The sequence below is a fragment of the Chrysochloris asiatica genome, unplaced genomic scaffold, assembly GCF_000296735.1.
Source record: "Chrysochloris asiatica unplaced genomic scaffold, ChrAsi1.0 scaffold00184, whole genome shotgun sequence".
Taxonomy (NCBI): Eukaryota; Metazoa; Chordata; class Mammalia; order Afrosoricida; family Chrysochloridae; genus Chrysochloris; species Chrysochloris asiatica.
In genome coordinates this window covers 1,352,343-1,373,772 of record NW_006408702.1, presented here as the reverse complement: position 1 = coordinate 1,373,772, position 21,430 = coordinate 1,352,343, and the positions used below count along the sequence as shown (strand labels likewise).

Here is a 21,430-nt window from a genome sequence, read left to right as displayed (position 1 = left end):
CTCATCTTTCTTCCGCGGAGCAGCTGGTAGTTTCGAACCGCTGACCTTAAGGTTCACAGCCCGATTCGTAACCACTACGCTACATAGAACCTTTCAATATCTTAAGTTGAGGCTTGAATTTTTTCTTCTTCAGTTCTTTCAGCTTGAGAAATGCTAAGCATTTGGTTTTCTAACTATAGATCTTTGCACATTTCATTTCATTGTAATACTCGATTATGTTTTCTCAAGTTGCCCTTCTGAAATTTTCTGTTTAGCTCATTTATTTCCTCATTGATCCCATGTTCTTTGGAGTTTTTACACTGGAGAGCAAGTTTCATAGTCTTTTCTGACGTACATTTTGGTCTTTTTCTTCTTTCATTTCTTCTTCATGATGTTTTGTTTTCTTCCTGTATGGTGTTCTTGATGTCATCCCACAACTTTTCTGTTCTTCGATCAAATTGACTAAAGCATCAAATCTGCGATATGTTCAAGGTCATATTTTGACTCTTGTGGACTTGTTTTTTGTTTTTGTTTTTAGATTGTATACACAATATAAATTGCTCATATGCATATGCAATCTGAATATGCATATGAGCAATTTATGGTGTGTTATACAATCTGCACCTGACCTGCTGTTCATTCATGATACCTCTTCCCACAGATGTAATCATCTCTTCCCAAAGATGTAATCAGTTTGATTTCTGTGTATTCCATCGGGTGAGGTCTATATGAATAGTCGTTTATGTTGTTTAAAAAAGGTATTTACAGTGAAGAAGTCATTGGTCTTGCAAAGTCTATCATGTGGTCTCCAGCATCTTTTCTATCACCAAGCCATATTTTCTAATTACTGATCCTTACTCTTTGTTTCCAACCTTTGCATTCCAATAACCAGTAATTATCAATATATCTTGATTGCATGTTTGATCAATTTCAGACTGAAGAAATTGGTAGAATTCTTCAGTTTTACCATCGCTGGCTTTAGTGGTTGGTGCCTAAATTTGAATAATTGTCTTATTTACTAGTCTTCATTGTAGGCGAATGGATATTATCCAATCACAGCATCATACTTCCAGATTGATCATGAAATGTTCTTTTGGGGGATGAATGCATTTCCTCTTCAATTTGTTATTCCCAGCATAGTAAACCATGATATTGTCGGATTCAAAATGTCCAATACCAGTCCATTTGAGATCACTAATGCCTAGGATATCGATGTTTATGCATCCCATTTCATTGTTACAACTTCCAATTTTCTTAGATTCATACGCTGTCCATTCCATGTTCCGACTATTAATAGATGATTACAGCAGCTGTTTCTCCTCATTTTGAGTTGTATCCCATCAGCAGATAGAGGTCCTGACGTTTTACTCCGTTTGCATCATACCAGTGAACTCTACTTTGAGGAGGCAGCTCTCCCCAGTTGTACTTTGAGTGCCTTCTAACCTAAGGAGCTCATCTTCTGGCACTGTATCTGACAGTATTATGGTGATATTTATTATGTTTCAATATTCAATATTCTTGTGCGATCTTACAGTGTTCCACTGCTATTCATAAGATTCTCAGCGGCTAAACATTCAGAAGGAGTCCCTCTCTCCCTCTTCCTAGTCTGTCTTAATCCAGAAGTTCAGCTGAAATTGTCCGCCATGAATGTACCCTGCTGGTACTTAAAATACTGATGGCATATCTTCCAGCAACACAACCACCACATTATGATAGGCGAGTGGTGGTGTTTATAGTCATTGTTACATCAGAGATGGAAAATTAATAAAAGAGTATTAACTATCTTTAAAGTAATATGGGAATGGCTGAGGTGCACTCTGTACAGATGGCTGACCTTTAGATGTCTGGGCAGCCTTCCTGCTCATTGGGCTTAGGTGTGGTCCAGCTCTCAGGAACCTGGATCAATGGCCAAATTGTTAATTTCAAGGCTACCATACCTTTGCAATAGCTTCCATCCTGGTCTCGTTGATGCTACCTTTTCCCCAGCCCTCCTGTCCACCCACTGGCCTTCTTTCTGTTCCCCAGCCCTGCCATGCTCTGGTGTCAAGGCCTTTGCACCTGCTTTGCTTTCTCCATGAAACTGTCTCCCCAGATCTCTGTGGTGCACTCCCCACTTCCTTCCAGCCTCAGCTGTCATGACCAACGAGGCTTTCCCTGCAACTCATCTACTCCCTGCTCCCTGCTCTGTTTCTGGATGATCCAACTAATAGAAAGTGCACACATTGGGTCACAGCACTGCTCAGCTTTGTGTCATTCCAATGATCAGCTGTGAATTGGACCGTTGTGGGATCCCTAGGGTTTTCATTGACTGGTATTTGGAAGTAGATCACCAGACCTTTGTTCCTAGTCCATCTTAGTCTGGAAGCTCACTGAAATCTCTTCAGCATCATAGCAATATGCAAGCTTTCACTCACAGATGTGTGGTGGCTCCACGTGAGACACATTGACTGGGAATGAAACCCAGGTTTCCATCATGGAAGGTGAGAATTCTATCGCTGAACCCCTGTTGACCTGCTCTACTTTAAAAAAAAAAAAAAAAATGATTACATGATGGTATGTTCTGTCTTTACATATGATATATAACAAGTTATATTGTTCACTGGCTAACTGTTTATCCCTACTAACTTCAGAGGTTAGGAACTTCATTCCGTTCATTGTCTCATCATCAGAACCTAGAACTATGCCTAGCACATGATGAATCCTTAAAAAAACAGTGAATGGACAGATGAGTGAGCAAGTAGGCTAGAACTAGAACTGGTAATGAAGAGGAGTTTGGAACCATCCAGTGCCCATCTGAAGGACCCTGTCGTGGGAAAACCCTTTAAACATATTTAAATAATGGGCTAGCATGATCAGCTTTCTGCTTCAGGTAGCATTTAGAAATATTTTGACTATTAAGGAAGAACTAAATGGTTATTAGAACTCTCCCTCCATTTGTTGTGCTGCTAAATGGTGGGATTCTAGGAGTAAGTATTCAATCAAGGATAAGAAAGAGAACAGAGCTTGCTGGCTCACCCCAGCAAGCAGACCACAGCAGAGATTCTTTTTGTTGGCATTGCCAAAAAGCATCCAAAGTCCCATTTGTGCCCTGAGGAATCGTGATTCCCAAATTTCCCAGATCCTTCTAATACCTTGAGGCCAACATAGACCCTCTCAGAATTGGGTTTGTTGACATATGAGACATTTTAGAAGAGCACTTTCGAGATGATGCCTTCAACAGATGAGACTCCCCAGGAGCCCCACGTTGCTGTATAGGAGCATTACAGTCACCACCCAGCCGTGTCCTTTCTCTTTGGAAAGTGGGGAGCATCTCATTTGGGAATAGGGGCTCCTAGTCAGCTTTTGCTGCAGAAAGAAGTAATCCTAATATGACACAATAAAAACGTTTCTGTCTCATAATTGACATGAAAGCTGTGGTGGCTTTGGGCTGGCTAAGCTTGAGTGAGCGCCGTGTATCATCTTACTCCAGAACCCAGATGGTAGGCCTGTCCCATATATTGGGACCTGAAGTTCTTATAGTCCTAGTTAAACCACAGAGTCCCACATAGAACTTCTGCTTGGACATAATCATGTCCGCACATACCCATGGAGCAAAGCATGTCATGTGACCAAGCACAATGTCAAGGAATGTAGGATGGACACCCTCCAGTAGGCCATGTGACAATATAGCACCTCTCAGTGGGAGTGACCAGTGAGAGCAATAAGTCTGTCTACTACAGGGGTGTTGTGTGCAGAAGGGCTTCTACACCTAGTAGACCATTGAACCAAATGACCACTCCAACCATAGCCTCTGCTTCCAGACCCTGGAATTCTTTCCAAAGCAGATTGCACAGGCACCTGAATCTGTCTCCTCACTCCCACCACAGGCTTGCGTCCATGACCATTGGGAAGGTCCTCATCCAGGTAGCTTCTCACTATCTGTCCTCCTTCTGGACAGGTGGGCAGCAGGGCCATGGAGCCCCTGCTCGGCGACCTGTGACAAAGGCATCCAGCATCGGGAGGTGACCTGCATGTACCAGTTGCAGAATGGCACCCACGTTGCCACACGGTCCCTCTACTGCCTAGGCCCCCGGCCAACACCAGTGCAGAGCTGCGAAGGCCAGGACTGCCTGTCCATCTGGGAGGCTTCGGAGTGGTCACAGGTGGGTGTCTGGGCTTCCTGCTGATGAGGAAACCACTTCACTTCACTTCCATGATGTTTGTGAGTTGCCAACACATTCCCTTGAATCACAGTCCTTCCTTGTCATCGCTAAATCACCTCAGAGCTACTTTCTAGCTCATGCATTCTTAAGTTCCTTCTGAAATAACAACATACTGCCCCCCCCCCCGCCCTCGGGTTTGATAAATGAATATGCCAACACCACAGTGAAAAATGCTATCAACACCACAGTGAAAAATGCTATCAACACCACAGTGAAAAATGCTATTGGACTCCATTTCCTGTGAAAAATATACATATATGTTGTTGTTGTTAAGTGCCGTCAAGTTGGTTCCAACTCATAGGGACCCTAAATAGAGTTTCTGGTGGGTTCGAACCACCGATCTTGCAGTTAGCAGTCCAGTGCTTATCCTACAGCACCACACGAGAACTCCATATATCTGTATACCTGAGTAAGAGAACTGGTGGCACTGTGGGTTAGGCATTGACTACTAACCGCAAGGCCAGTAGTTCAAAGCCACCAGCCATTCCATAGGAGAAAGATAAGGCTGTCTACTCCCTGGAAGACTTATAGTCTCAGGAACCAGATAGAAGGTCACTGTAGTTGGAACTGACTCAGTGGCCATGAGTTTTGTCTCATTTTGGGTTTGGTTTATATCCTTGGTTGCCACAGTTCAGTTGGTAGTACCCCTGAGACTATTGCTGTAAGACAACCTTCTAATTTGAGACTAAAGCCACTCTCAGAGACCATCTTTCAGCCAAATAATAGACTGGCCTATAAAATAGCAATACCTGGAAGGGATGTGTTCTTAGAGCAATGAACTATAGAAGACCAAAAGGGCGACATCTGCCCAAATGCAAGAATGTAAAGGTGGGAAAGGACAGGAGAAGAGGACCAATGGAAACAGGGAACCTAGCGTCTAAATGGGGAGAGTGCCGGCATGCTGTGTCATGGAGCAATTTGTTTGTTGTTGTTATTAAGTGTCGTCAAGTCAGTTCCGACCATTAGCGACCCTGTACAGGGTTTCCGAGGGTGTAAATCTTTACGAGAGTAGAAAACCTCATCTTTCTCCCGCAAAGCGGCTGGTAGTTTCGAACCGCTGACCTTAAGGTTCGCAGCCTGATTCGTAACCACTACGCTACCAGAGCTCCTTGGAGCAATTTGTTTAGGAGCTATTAAATGGAAAACGAATTTGCTAAAGCACAATAAAATGTTCAGAAAAGATTTAATGGGATTAAAAATTTGCAATTAGAAAAAAAGAATGAAGTACTGAAACCTGCTTTAAAAAAAGAAAAGTTTGGCAGTTAAAACCACCTCAAAGACACCTCAGTAGAAAAATCTAGTGATCTGCTTTAAAAAGGTCATGACCTTGACACTTATGCTTTGCACTCATGGGGTTTCTGTGAGTCAAAATCAACTCGATAGTAGCAAGGTGGTCTTCTCTTCATCTTTATATATGAGAGGGCTTCAAAACATTTGTGGGAAAATTCCATTAGATATTCATTCTCTTTTTCCAATAACTTTTTTGAAGTCCCTAATGTGACATAGTGGTTACAAATCAGGCTACGAACCGGAAGGTCAACAGTTTGAAACTACCAGCTGTTCTGCGAGAGAAAGATGAGGCTTTCTGCTCCCGTAAAGATTTACAGCCTCGGAAACCCTGTACAGGGTCGCTATGAGTTGGAACCGACTCTACGGCACACAACAACAACAATGTATATATGTATATATAAATATACCTTTTGATTTTACTTTGAACATGTTGATACTGCCATGTCATCTGTTTGGAAAGTAGTTTCAAGACTTTTATTCCATGGCAGGGGCGCCAACTACCATACAGTCAAACATCCACATCTATCTTTTGGCTCCCCGCAAACTTTACTAATAGTCTACGAGTGACTGCAAGCTTTTCTGATAACATAAATATCAGTTAACACGTATTTTGTATGTTATGTGTATGAGAGGTCTTCATAGAGTTCATGGAAAATGCATGATTTTTTTTGCACCAAACTGAACTCATACTAACTTGTTATAACATGGGTGAACAGAATCTAGTTTGAGGCATAGACATAAAAAGGATAACACATCAATTTGAAACGAGTTCCAGTCAGAGCAACATGAATTCTGCTAAAATCGAAGCAAGAGCTCCTGCTGCCGCCTGGAGAACAGCGGAAATTGACGCGAGCTGCTGGCGTATCCATGGAGAACCGTCAAACCTCAGTGGATTCAAACTCCGTTAAAAATTCACAATCAAAGATCTTCCATGGAAACTAATCAGTGGACTCCGGAATATCCTTGGATAGTTGTTACAAAATGGACTGTCCTGGGATGGGTTTATGTATAATAATTAATAAGAAGAACTTTCATTCAACCACTAAAATGGCACCTTGGTCTGGTACAGATGTAGATGCTGCAAATCTCAGGGAAACATTCAGGAACCTGAAATATGAAGTCAGGAATAAAAATGATCTCACACATGAAGAAATCATGGGCTTCATCTGCAGTGTCTCTGAAGAAGATCATAGCAAAAGGAGCAGTTTTATCTGCATACTTCTCAGCCATGGTGAGGAAGGCGTTATTTATGGAACAGATGGACCTGTTAGCCTGAAAAAATTAGCGACTTTCTTCAGAGGGGATCATTGCAGAAGTCTAGCTGGAAAACCTAAACTTTTTCTTATTCAGGGCTGCAGAGGTATAGACTTGGACTGTGGCATTGAGACAGTGCTCCCGATGATGACATGACATGCCAGAAGATACCAGTTGAGGCAGACTTCTTATATTTGTATTCCACAGCACCCAGTTACTATTTCTGACGAAATTCAAAGCACGGGTCCTGGTTCATGCAGTCCCTCTGTGCTATGCTGAATCCATTTGCTCACAAGCTTGAACTCATGTACAACCTTACTCGGGTTAACCGGAAAGTAGCAACAAAATTTGAGTCCTATTCCCTGGACTCTACTTTCCATGCCAAGAAGCAGATTCCATGCATTGTGTTCATGCTCACAAAGGAACTGTATTGAAATCACTGAAGAAGTGTTTGGTTTTGTCATTTTACTAGTTTTTTTCTTCCCTTCTCTTTTTTAGTTTGTAAATCAAGTGAAAAATCGGTATAAGTAATATGTATTTCCCTCCTTCACTTAAGTCTAATCAAATACTTCAGGTGGTCCTTTGAAACACACCGTTTTCATAGCAATAGAACTACAGTGAAGCTACCTCAAAATCAACATTAGGTAATTGAAACCAAATTTCATTAGAAATAAATGAAAATGGAGAACATTGTGATCATTATGAGTGGAAATGATTGTAAATTCACGACGTGCATAATTAGAACTATGAATTTTCAAGTAATTGTGAAAAGGCTACACATTGCAGTAATGATTTCTAAAAATATGTCCCCTTGTAAGATTATAAGTTTTCATCTTTCTCAAATTATAAAAATTATTATTTGGAACACTGTGCCCTAGAACTTGAGGATCCACCGGCATGAACACAGGTTTGAAGACCTTTGCTTTTAAAACTGCCCATAGATTTGTTTTGTTTTATCCCGAGTATGTCTTTGTGATTAGAAAAAAAAAAATATATATATATATATATCATATGTTATACTGAAAAGGAAAGTGGAAGTTTTATGTGAGAGTGTGAGCACATGATGCAGAGCTCCATGGAGGGACAGAATTACAACTCTAAGGTGCGAAGATGCAGCTCATCTACCAGCATCAGTAGCCTATCATTGGCTTCTATGCAAATTCGTTGTTTCCGATACCAGCAAAAGTACCTAGCTGTTATGTAAAAGCCTCAAGTTTAGTTATTAGCAGCATGAAATGAAGACTTTGTAGAGGAATGTATCAAAAGACACTTGGTATGATAAGCAGTGGAATGTAAGGAAATCAGTCAGCTGAGCACTTGGTAATCAGAGAGAAGGGAGTTAGCTTCTGGAGCCTTTGTGAAGAAGGCAGAGCCACAGACTACAGCTCTCCTGGGTGTGCAGAGGGGGTGACCTCCAAGGCAGGACTCTCCAAGTAAGTAAACCAAAATCAGAAGCTTCTGAAATGGAAAGCATCCAAAGTGGGTGAGAGTCACAAACAAACTATAGTCTTCCTTGTGGTAAAGGTTTTGAGCATGTTAAGTTATTTTTAGTTGACGTTTACAATTTGAAAAAAGAAAAACACTGTGGCAAACTCTTATACTGTCCTCTGAAATGGAAGGATCAAAGCACACAGGACTTTGGAAATCATGCATCTCTGCCTCGTTTGGTGCGTGAGCATGCTGAAGACCGGACACAGCCTCCCTTTTTCGGAGGGGTTAGGCTGTCTCTGCATCATCCTGTTAGACAGGCTTGTAGCTTTCTTCTTGCTTAAAGAAAGAACTCACATTTCTAAATGGCAGCTGTTCATTTGGACTAAGTCTAACCTTTTGCAAGTACATGTGACAAGGTAGCATGAAATAACATCTTAAGGTTTGTTCCTGTGTGACCATTTTGTAAACATTTTATTATTATGAATTTGTGGGGTTTTTAAATATAAATTTAACAAAGTGGTAAAAAATTTTAAAAAAACAGCAAATTTATGGGAAAGTTTGGGTGGAAGAATGGTGAAATCATTGAGGCTTTATGAAAAGTTTATGAGGATGGTGCCCCAAAGAAATGGGCATCTCGCAAATGTATAACTCACTTTTCAAAGGGACAAGAGGATGTTGAAGGTGAAACTCATCATGGTGGGGCATCCACGTCAATTTCTGAGAAAACAATTCATCTTGTTCATGGCCTAATTGAAGAAGGCCAACAATGAACAGCAGAGAAATAGCTAACTTCGTACACATCTCAATTGTTTCAGCTTACACCATTCTGACTGAAAAATTAAAATTCAGTAAACTTTCTGATACATGGATACCAAAACTGTTGCTCCAGATCAAATGCAGACAAAAATAAGCAGAGCTTCCAATGGAAATTTTAAATAAATGGACTCAAGATTCTGGAACATTTCTTGGAAGAACTATAACAGGAACCGAATGATCTTGAAGTCCAACGCACAATCAAAGCGATGGTTACCAAGAGGTGGAAGTGGTCCAGTCAAAGCAAAGGCAGATACTTGAAAGCAAAGGTCATGGTAACAGTATTTTGGGACGCTCAAGGCATTTTGCTTGTTGAATGTCTGCTTCTTAGGAGAGTGTTTTCAGAAAGTCAGCCATAGCTTTAGCCGATAAACACCAAGGAAAGCTTTACACGACCATGTTCCCCTTGATTCTTCTCAACCAACGGGCAATTTTATGAGAGTTTTGGTGGGAAATCATCAGGCATCTACCTTGCAGTCCTGATTTGGCTCCTTTGGGCTTCATTTTGTTTCCTAATCTTAAAAAAATCTTTTAAGGCACCCATTTTTCTTCAGTTAATAATGTAAAAAAGACTGCCTTGACATAGTTAAATTCTTCAGGGATTGATGAAATCACTGGTATCATTGCTTACAAAATGTCTTGGCCTTGATGGAACCGATAGTGAGAAATTAAGTTTATATTTTTGTTTTTATCTTGTAATTCCACTTTCCCACAAGCTTTTTGAAGTCTTCTTTTATTATAGACAGCAACCTTCATAAAAACTTCATTTTCACTGTGAGATAAAAAAGTATGCCAAAATAAAGGACAAGGTTTTTGTGTTTGCTGGCATAGCTGCAGTGATGGCTTCGTGAATTTCATTTTCTTTTATACAATGGTCCTTACGTTGGATTCACTTATATTGAAGTGGTGGGTGACTACAGTTGTAGACCTCAATCTATGGTACATACCAATCAATGAAACATTTTCTGTAATGTCATGACTTTTCTCTAATTCTTGGAAGCACTTCCAGCACCATTAATGGCACGTGGGTTCCATGGTGTTATTAAATGTTTACAGTATTGTAGTAAGCATGGTGAAAAAAATTCATGAACTGAAAGAAATCATTTTTTTTTTTTTTTTTACTGTAGTACCCAGTTTACTGGAGAGACAAATAGCTCATGTGGAGATAATTAGCATCACATGGTGGTTTTATTTTTTAATCTGTGTATATTGGACCCACATAATTCAAGCCCGTGTTGTTCAGGGATCAGCTGTATATTGCAAAACCTGATGCTAGGTGGGAGAGTTTTTAGTGTACGAATCAGAGCTACAAATCTCATGCTATAAAGCCTTTTGGACAGGGATAAATTAAGCCTTACATTTTAACTTTGAAGACTAATCCTGGAAATGTTTTTTCTTGGATGACACTACCTTTACAGGCTCACTTTACCTGAATGATTTTGATTTTTTGGCTATCAGACAGTAACAACAAAAATCACTCAATAGAGGGCAAGCTTCACTCAGGTCCTTCATTATTTAAATAGTTGAGAAAACTCAAAAGGGCTCAGTCCAAGACACTCTCCAGTGTGGAAAATATTTTTAAAATGCCTTTTTATTGCCAAACAGTTGGAATTATTTTCAATAAGAAAATATTCAGCCCATTTTTAATGAACAAAAAGGCTGCCATTGACCACTAGAACTCAGTTTGGTTTTTAGACAGATATTGACAAGTACGTGTTTGAAGACATGAGTTTTTAACCTGTCCTTTACGATCACTTTGGAAAAAGATAAAATTTTTGAAGTATGTTTTTTATTTGTTTGTTCATTTGTTTCTTTATTTGCATGTACTTAGGTCTGACACTGAGGTGTTTTGTTTTTTTTCACTAGTTGAGGTAGAGGAACACTAGTGGCACTGTAGAATAAGCGCTGGACTGTTGACCACAAGGTCAGCAGTTCAAACCTACCAGCTACTCCTTGGGAGAAAGATGAGACTTTCTGTTCCCATAAAGGAGCTCTGGGAGCATAGTGGTTACAAATCAGGCTGCAAACCACAAGGTCAGCAGTTCGAAACTACCAGTTGTTCTGCGGGAGAAAGATGAGGCTTTCTTCTCCCATAAAGATTTGCAGCCTCAGAAACCCTGTACAGGGTCGCTTTGAGTCGGAACCAACTCCACGGCACCTAACAACAACAACTGGATGGTGAGAAAGTAGGTAAGCAGTTTCCTCTCTCCCTACCAGGTGAACTTTAAGTCCCTTGATCACCTGGCTCTTGATCCAAGAAAGATTTATAATTAATCACATCAAAGCTAAAATTTCCACTCAAACTCTCGTATGGGGGTGGGGTGGGAATGCCGTTTTACCAAAATAGCCCAGCCTGAAATGATCAATTGTTGTTATAGCATTAAAGAATACTATGTTTGGTAAACATGAGATCATTGTAGCAATATTTAAAGAAATATCTTTATCTATGTAGGAACCTCTCAGCTGCTAACCAAAAGGCTGTAGGTTTGAGTTTACTCAGAGGTAACTTAGAAGAAAAGTGTGGTGATGTAGTTCCCGAAAACCAGTCATTAAAAACACTGCAGAGCACAGTTCTACTCTAATACACGTAGGGGCACTGTGAGATGGCGTCAGCTCACAGCAACTGGTTTCCACATAACATTGTTTTTACATGACAACCTGATCTTTGGAGCCTACCCATGTCAGGCAGTGAGGAGTAGGTGTACTTAGATCATGTGCATGCTGAAGCCTGGGTTAGTATACACATCGGTCCATCTCATTCTGTTTCAGCACAGGCTTGAACAGAATGCTTCTTTCCAAACATTTCACTTGGAGTCGAATCCTTTCCCAGGAGATGCTTACCAATCAGATGTTTCTACAGCTTCCCTGTGTGTTAAATGATTCCACTACCCTTTCTTTGTCTGAAAATAATGGGTTTTCTTTTCTTTGTGGGGAAGTTTTAGAGATGTGGTCGGCTCTCATTCAGCCAGCATTGTTGATCATTATCACTGTTTCCCCCCTATGGTCCTGCTGATTTAGGTTGTTGTTGTTGTTGTTAAGTGCCGTGGAGTCGGTTCCGACCCATAGCGACCCTGTACAGGGTTTCCGAGGGTGTAAATCTTTACGGGAGTAGAAAGCCTCATCTTTCTCCCGTGGAGTGGCTGGTAGTTTCGAACCGCTAACCTTAAGGTTCGCAGCCAGATTCGTAACCACTACGCTACCAGAGTAGAGTGGGGATAAAACCTCTGGAGGGAAGCAAAAGCTTGTGACCTCTCCTAGGTTTGACTGCCAGTTCCTATCCCTGCAGCAGAACCAAAAAGAGAAGCTGGCCATGGCCTGCCTAACCTGGGCCTCGTCAGAGGCAGCATCGGGCTAAAGTACTGCCCTTCTCCAAATCTAGAACAAGGGGCTGCTGAGCAAAAGGGGCAAATGGGGCCTTGGTCAAGGACTAGGGGAAAGGATAAGGAGAGCAAGACAAAGCAGTAACCCAGTTAGAAATGGTAAGGAGACTCTTAGTTCCAGGAAGAACCACTCAGGTGTATCCTGGAACCAGGGAGGAGCCCATGAGCCTAGTGGTGAGGACCAAGTTGCTAATATGGCCAGGAATAATTCCCACAACGAGGAGCAGAGTTGGCAGTTCAAGCAAGGCAGTCCTTCCATGCAGGAACCCAGGGATTCCAATAGTAGCCCTCATGCTCTCAGCCCATAATGCCAGGAGGCCCCGTGTATAAAGTGTACTGGGACAGACTGCTTACACTCCAAACCAGTTGCCATCAAGTAAGTTCTAAGTCCTGGCAACTTTCTTAGTCATACAGTGCTGCTCTAACAGAACTGGTACAAGTGGCTACCTTTAACAAACAGAAATGTATTATCTACAAGTCAAGAGGCTGGAACTCCAAATCCTGGTTCTAGGGGAAAGCTCTCTCTTTTGGCTGACCCTGGAAAAGGTTCTTGTCTCCTTTCCACTTCTGTGGGTCCAGCATTCCTTGGGGATCTCCGTGTGCCTTAGGAGCTTCCCAGTGCAGGGACCCCCAGTCCAAAGAATGTGCTCCACACTTGGCTCATCTTTCTTGGTGGTAGTAGCCTCTGAGCTCTGCTTGCCTTTTAAATCTCATTTATATCTCAAAAGAGATTGACTTAAGATTCAACTTCATCCTGTAGATTGCGTGTGACCTCATTAATAAATAGAAGTGAAGAGTTATCCCACATAGGATAATTACAGCACATCAGAGCTGATCACATCAGATCACGTTACGGGGATGATTACTACATCTTAATAGCTAAACCACTGCAAATCCTGGTCCAGGCACATTGACACAAAACCTTTCCTATCACAGTCGACCTCTTGTCAACTTAGCGCCTGTATACATCTCTGAAATCATGCACGGAATCTCTAACTAAAGAGTTGTAAATTCATACCTGTACCTAAACTCACACAACAGACATACTTAATATTGAAAATTCACTAACCCCATTATATTATTGCAAAGTTCTTCCAAGTCCAAATTCCAACCTGGGGCAAAATTCCTCTTCATCTCTGAATCTAGAACACAAGTTATCTGCTTCTAATCACAATGGTAGAGCAGACAAAAGATAGACGTTTCCAATACAAATGGGAGCAGTTGGAGGGAGAGAAGGGATAGTGGGCACCAAGCAAGTAAAATAATATAGAAGAGCAGTTTGCATTAGCTCTCAAAACTTGAAATAAGCATCCAGGCAATGGCCCAGTCCTCTGGACTCTGGGTATTGACCATACACTCTGGACTCTGGGCAGGGGCTTCAACTCTGCCTTCTGGGTCCAGTGAAAAGGCAATTCTGGTTTTACATCTTTGAACAACTCCATTCCCCTATTCCATCTGGATGGTGACCCCATCCCTTGACCCTAACAGGTCCTGTCCTTCTGCCCCCTTAGAGGTGGCAGCCCCACCCCCTCAGGTGTGGACAAAAGAAATGGACTCAAGATATAGCCTAATCCTGTAGGTTGCATGAAGATCGTAGAAGTGAAGATTTATAGCACATAGGATACTCACATCAGATCAGGACTGATCACATCAGATCAGATCATGGGAGTGGTTACATCATATTAGATCTCATCATGAAAGTAATTTAACTGCTGAACCACTGAAAATCCTGGTCCAGCCAAGTTGACACAAAACTTTATAACTATCACAGCAACCCATGTATAGCAGACTAGAATTGTGATTCATAGGGTCTCAAGGGCTACTTTTATGAAAATTGACTACCAGACCTTTCTTCCAGCATGTTTCTGAGTGGATTCAAACTGCTCACCTTTGAAGTAGCAGCCAGCTGGGTGAACTGTTTACACCACTCAGGACTCTTATCATACTCCAAACCCAAACCAAATCCACTGCCATCGAGTCGATTCTGACTTAAAGCAAACCGATATAGGGTTTCCAAGACAGTCAGTCTTTATGGGAGCAAACAACCCCATCTTTCTTTCTGGGAACAACTGATAGGTTTGAACTGCTACCATTCAGTTAGCAGGTCAGTGCTTATCCTACAGCGCCACAGGGTTCCTTCTCATACTTCAAGGTCTCTTTAAACCAGCCCCTTTCCTCACACCCAGGATCAAATATATTTGCTCTTCAAACTCTATCCAGCATGTGAATTTCTTCTAAAACAAATCATTTAAAATTAGTCTTCAAAGGAAACCCAAGGAGACTCTCAGATGGAGAGCTCAATTAAATGAATTATTGTTAAGTGCTGTCGACTCTGTTCTGACTCATAGCGACCCTATCTACGTTTTCCCAGGAGCAGCTGATGGGTTTGAACTGCCAACCTTGTGGATCACAATAGGAAAAATAAATGCTAGGTGACATCTTGGGATAAATATTAATTACAGAAATAGCTCATAAAGAATAATATTGGTCACTTGTGTAAACTTTTTATGTAAATATGGGGAGGGGGACCATAGTGCAGATTTTCAAAAGTCAAGAAAATCAGCACTCTAAAGTTCAAACCAAACCCTTTGCCCTCAGGTAAATTCGAACTCATAGTGTGACCCAATAGGGCAGAGTAGAACCACCCCATAGTTTCCAAGGCTGCAAATCTTTATCGAAGAAGGCTATCGCAGCTTTCTCCTGTGGCGGTGGCTGATGGGCTTGAACCACTGATTGTTCAGTTAGCGCTTCAACCACTGGGCCATCAGTGACCCTTCAGCCTCCCAGGGTGTTAAGTGCCATGTAATTGGTTTTGACTCTTAACGACCCTGTATAGGGTTTCCAAGGAACAGGTAGTGAATTTGAACCAGTGACCTTATGGTTCAAACCATTCTTGCAGTCCAGTTCTTATCCTATAGCACTACACCAGGACACCACCCATATTGCTGATAAATGGAGTAAGTGTGAAAATTGAAATTAAAGCTATTAGGGCCACACCGCATACTGTTAGCACTCCCCACCAGAGCTCTCAGATCCAGCGGTTGTAGGAAATCCCTCTCAGAATCTCATGTGCAGCCAGAGTTTCCTGGATGCTGGAATCCAGCCTGCTGTCCACCATCCCCATGACTTCTGCATCTATGCCCTTTATTGGGGCAGAGCATCCGCCAGGAGTCAGAGGGCACATCCTTCTGTTTGCTTGTCACCCCAGCAACACTAGTCACATCCTTCCCAAGATCACAGCTGCTTTGCCTGGATTGCCTTCTATTTTGCTGCAGTGAGCAAGCCCACCCTCAGCTTGTCTTGGATGGAGCATGCTGGGAGTATCCTCTGTGTTTATGCTCATTACTTCCTGCTCCTTCCAGAGATCTTACAGCTAGAAGGCATGGGATTCTTGAGCTCTTGAAGGTCTGCCTGTCATTTGTCCATCCTCAGGTCCTATTCTGATCTCCTTACCCCACGGTGGCTTCCACATTTCCCAGCAAGTTAGTAAAATACCTACCAGGGACCATCACTCTGATGTGGTCATTGTAACCCTTTCCCAGGACTTCCATATTGCCTGATATGAAGTTATCTGTGCCTTTGTTCCTTGTCCCCTCCTCTCCTACACTGACCCTGTACCTTGGCCCTGGACTGTCAATGAAGAACATGTCCCTGGAGACCAGCCTGATGCATCAGGGCCTCAGGCCTCTTGGCCCCTCACTCCACCTGGCCCTGCTCTGCCTGCCCCATTCCAGGGTCCCCCCGAATTTGCCCTTTGGTCTGTCCACTGCACTGTTTTTTTGGGCTTGGCAGGGGGCCCAAGTTGGACCTTACAGATGCCTTGTTCTTTTCCAGCTAGATTCCTGTGACCCTTCTTCCTGATTGAAACCCCCCATCACTGACCACTTGGCTGGCATCTCAGCTTAGCTTTGTGAATAAGGCTCTAGCAAAGTACCTGGAGCTTGTGGAGGATGAAAAACACATCTCTCTCACTTTGCATCCCAGCAGTGGGCCTGGCACACAATAGGGACTTGATAGGTGGTGATGGACTGGCATGGAACTGGATTGAACTAAATATCAAAGTGGTGTTTTGCAGTGTTCTGCCGACTGTGGTAAAGGAACACAAAAACGAACTGTGACATGCACCAACTCGCAAGGAAACTGTGACGCAGCCAGGAGGCCAAAAGCTGAGGAGCCATGCGAGGACTACTCGGGCTGCTATGAATGGAAAACAGGAGACTGGTCTAAGGTGAGTACAGCGTTTGAATTCTGATCCCGCAAGATCTCTGCAGTAGGCTTATCATGGACTCCCGTTCTGCTGTGTGGATCCAGTCTAGCCAGGCAAAGTGGGGATTTTTGTTTTGTTTTTGGAAAACTCTGCTCCTGCCAGTGATCTCAGACACTGTATTCATGATTCTCTCACCGGGCTGTATCAGCACTGCCACTTGCATCTGACTGGAAATGTTCCCTTGATTTGTGTGCATTATGCAGAAAACGAGATCCTGCCCAAAGCACACCCACGGCAGGTTCCTGAACAGAGCGCTGACTGTAGCCACCAGCATCCTGCCATGGGTGTGGCTTCCCCAGTCAACATGGGAGTGATGGCTAAGGGAGACCCAGAGGGGGCTCGCAGGCAAACATTACTTCCACTCACTGACCTGGCAGGCCCATTAAATGCTGGGTCCAAGTCTTCACCCCGCTGGGGCACTTAAAGTGGGAGAAGGGAATCTCATTTCTTTTGAGAATCTCATAAGCTCTGATCACAAGTTGAGATATTTCAGACTCAAGACCAGAGGCATTCATCATAGTTGAAATATTGGAATGTTTCTAATTAGAAACAAATTGTTCTGGAAGGATTACAATCGATGGTGGTTTAGGAGGAAAATGTGAGTTGTCCATGCTAAGATAGAGTATTTCTTTTTACTGAAAAGACCAAAGCTGTCATTGATTTCTGGGTGCCAGTGAAGGTCTGGAAGGAGGCCAGGCTAACTTGCAAGTGCAAAGTTCAGATTGTAGGTGTTTCTGTCTCCACCCCAAGACTTCTGAGTGTAACATAATAAGAATACCTCCTAGAGATGTGAAACCAACCAATTGTGTTGAGTCATCTCTGACAGTTGGCCACCCCATGTGGGTCAGAGTGGAGCTGTCGTCCGTGTGATTTTCATGGTGGTGATCTTTTGGAAGCATCATGCCAGATGCTGTTTCTGAGGTACCTCAGGTGGGTTTGAACCGCCAACTTTTTTGTTAGTATGCATACAAGCACTGAGAGCTACAGAGCTCTAGGAAGAGGTTAGGGAGAATCCATCCCTATTGAAACTTCACAGAAACATTTTGTTATCGTTGTCAAGTGCCATCAAGTCAGTTCCAACTCATGGCGACCCTGCAAAAGGTTTCAAAGGAGCAGCTGGTGGGTTTGAACTGCTGACCTTGTGGTTCGCAGACCAGTGCTGATTCTACAGTGCCACACCAGGAGTCCAAATGTAAAACCTAGAACAACCTTATTTCAAGCGTTGGGGATCTTTCTTTCCACTGGTTGGGTATGTCCACTGGTAGATAAATTCACACTGAAAGCAAATTCAAAGCAAAGGAAACATTTTGCCATTCTCGGAGTCTCCATATAGCCATTGAACACCTTCCTGCATTCTGGGCAGGGAAAGGAGGGATGAAATTAGACGATATTAGCAATGAACAAACATTGTGTTACAAGAGAAAACAGTTGCAGACAAATTTTCAACCCCAATTCCACTTACAAAGCTTGCCACTGCTTTGGTGGGGCCTGGCATTTGTCTCCCATCCCTGGGACTGCCTGCCCCATAGGCCTTCCGTTGCTGTGGCTCTGTGACCTTGTCACTGTGATTCAACCAGCATTTCCGGAGTTCCTATTCATGTTGGACCTGTGCTATGCAAGAGTGGATAAGGACATTGTCTGGTTACAGACAGCACCACCAGTAGACCATGGTAAGTCAACCGGTGTGTATGAAGTCTGGGCTGTGGGATTCAGTAGCCCTGTCTGGGAAGGCCACAAGCAGAGGTGCTGGCCTTGACATTCACCACTGCTCTAGAATTTGCAAATCTCTCTCACTGACTTTATCTCATTGACTCTCACAAGCACTTCTGACCCCTATTTCTAGATGAGGAACCCCAAGTGGTGGAGCAGTTTGCTTCCCAAGGTCGCATGACTAGACAGTGGAATAGCTGGGAGTCTAGTTCCCATCTTCTGGTCCTGTCCACCTTTCAAGTACAGATACAGTCAGAGGCTTTGCTTCCTAGTTTGAAGACCAAAGAAGCTGAATTCTGTCTTTGGCTACACATATCATAGGCATATGGTGGTGGTGGTGCCCCGTGGCATCACTTCTGACTCATAGTGACCCCATATAGGATTTAAGAGGCTGTAATCTTGATGGACTCCTGGTGTGGCGCTGTGGGCTAATGGGTCGGAACCGACTCGACGGCACTTAACAACAACGACAATCTTTACGGGAACAGGAAGTCTCATGTTTCTCCCGCATTATAGGCATATCCTATTTATAAAACCAGGTGTCAACCTGCTCTCTTTCAGTCCTTACCTTATCAACCGTCAACCATTATACTTTAGTGTAAATCTGTTATCACTATGTTGTTGTTAAGTGCCATCAAGTCACTTCTGACTTACAGCGACCCTGTGTAGGGTTCCCAAAGAGTGGCTGGTGAGTTTGAACCACCGACCTTGTGGTTCAAACCGACCTTACAGTCCAGTGCCACAGAGACCTGTATGTTAACATAACACATCTGTATGTTAACATATGTTACATCTCCCCTTAATTGGCAAATAGACTCCTTATTAAAGTGTTACGGATTGAACTATGCCCCCTCAAAAGTATGTGTTGTGAATCCTAAGCTCTGCACCTGTGGTTATAATCCCATTTGGAGGCCTGGTGACACAGTGGTTACAAGTGCTTGGCTTCTCACCAAAAGGTCAGTAGTTTGAACCCACCTTCCACTCGGTGGGAGAAAGATGAGGCAATCTGCTTCTGTAAACATTTACAGCCTTGGAAACCCTATGGGGCAGTTCTAATCTTTCTTATAGGTTACTGTGAGTCTGAGTTAATTCCATGGCACTGATGGGAATATCCCATTTGGGAATGTGTTGTCTTGTGTTATGTTAATGAGAAAGGATTATGTAGAGCATATCTTAAGTTAGTCTCTTTTGAGGTATAAAAGATTAAATGCAAGCTTTACATCGTTGTTGTTGTTGTTGTTGTTAAATACCATAGAGTTGGTCAGACTCGTAGTGATCCTGTATAAGGTTTCCGGAGAGCAGCTGGTGGGTTTGAACTGCCAACCTTGTGGTTCAAAGTCCAGTGCTTATCCTAAAATACCACACGTTTTGCACAGTTGCAAAAAACTCTATCTTCTCATTGCTATATGAGCATGCTTCATTGTCATGCTAATTCGTGGCCAAGAGGATAAGCACTGGGCTGCTAGCTGTGTGGTCAGCAGTTCAAATCCACCAGTTGCTCCTTGGAAACCCTGTACAGGGTTGCTATGAGTTGGAACCAACCCGAATGACATGTATCAACAAACAACATCAATGTAACCATTACCTACGGCACTGACTTGCTGACCCTATAAAAGGCATTTGCAATAAAGGCATTGGTGGTGTTGTTAAGTGCTGTCAAGTTTTTGAGTTGGTTCTGATTCATCTGACCCTCTATAAGGGTTTGTAAGGCTGTAACTCTTTGTAGGAGCAAAGTCTCATCTAATTCCGAGGAATGCCTGATACACTAGAACCTTCATTCTTGTGGTTAGCAGTCCAGTGTTTATTCTACAGAGCCACCACACTCCCCATGGAATCCCCATGTGGTGCATTAGGGTAAGGCACTGGACCTCATCTTTCTCCCATGGAACTGCTGGTATTTTCAAACTGGTGACTGTGAGATCAGCAGCCCAATTCATGACTGTAGTGACCCTATATAATGTTTCTGAAGAGCAACTGGTGGGTTTGAACTGCTGACCACACAACTAGCAGCCCAGTGCTTATCCTCTTGACCACGAATTAGCATGATAATGAAACATGCTTATATAGCAATGAGAAGATAGAGTTTTTTGCAACTGTGCAAAACGTGTGGTATTGTAGGATCAGCATTGGACTTTGAACCACAAGGTTGGCAGTTCATACCCACCAACTGCTCCTCAGAAACCTTATACAGGATCACTATGAGTTTGCTCCTCAGAAACATTATATAGGGTCACTATGGTTATGAATTGGGCTGCTATTCTCACAGTCAGCAGTTCGAAACTACCAGCAGTTCCACGGGAGAAAGATGAGGCTTTCTGCTCCCGTAAAGATTTACAGCTTCAGAAACCCTATGCAGGGTCGCTATGAGTCGGAACCAACTCCACAGCACATAACAGCCACCACCATGATTTGGTACCTATTTGATGACACTTAACAACAACAACATTACAGTCCCCATAAAAATAATAGCTGCCTAAAAACAGGAATCCTGATGTGATGCTGTAGGATAAGCACTGGACCGCAAGGTTGTTTTGAATCACAAGATCAGAAGTTCAGACTTATAAGCCTTTCCTCAGAAACCCTATACAGGGTCGCTGTCAGTCAAAACTGACACAATGACACTTAACATTAACAAAAAAAGGAAGCACAAACTTTCCACAAGAAACTACAAGGACCATGACATTTATCAGTAAGTCTGAGTGTCTGCGGGTTGGCCTGACTAACAAGCAGAGATGAGGAAAGGAAGATGCTAAGCCACTTGAAAATCACCCAGGAACAGAAACTCATGAGACAAAGACCTTCTTCTAGAGCATCAGAGAGAGAAAGCCTTGCCCTAGAGTTAGCACCCTGGATTCACACTTCTAGCCTCCTAAATTAGGAGAAGGAAGAAAACAAAGAGGGAAGGTCAATAGTTGGAAAATATGGCCTTGGTGATAGGAAACAATGCTGGAAATCACATGATAGGATTTGCAAGACCGATGACTTCTTTATTGCAAATGCCTTTATTAAACAACATAAAACATGACTATACAAATGGAATGAAGGACATCATTGCTGATGTCCAATGTATCTTGGCTGAAAGCAGAAAATACCAGAAATATTTT

The 21,430-nt window shown here is 42.7% G+C and overlaps 1 protein-coding gene and 1 pseudogene across 1 annotated transcript in view; both read left to right on the top strand.

Annotated features, from left to right (window-relative positions):
- Positions 1-21,430, top strand: part of ADAMTS17 (ADAM metallopeptidase with thrombospondin type 1 motif, 17) — a 744,430-nt gene that overhangs the window by 697,932 nt on the left and 25,068 nt on the right. The window contains exons 19-20 of the mRNA XM_006872136.1: positions 3,917-4,121; positions 16,425-16,577. Coding sequence (XP_006872198.1) covers positions 3,917-4,121; positions 16,425-16,577 — 358 coding nt within the window. The remainder of the gene's footprint in view (positions 1-3,916; positions 4,122-16,424; positions 16,578-21,430) is intronic.
- Positions 6,339-7,159, top strand: LOC102817821 (annotated as a pseudogene).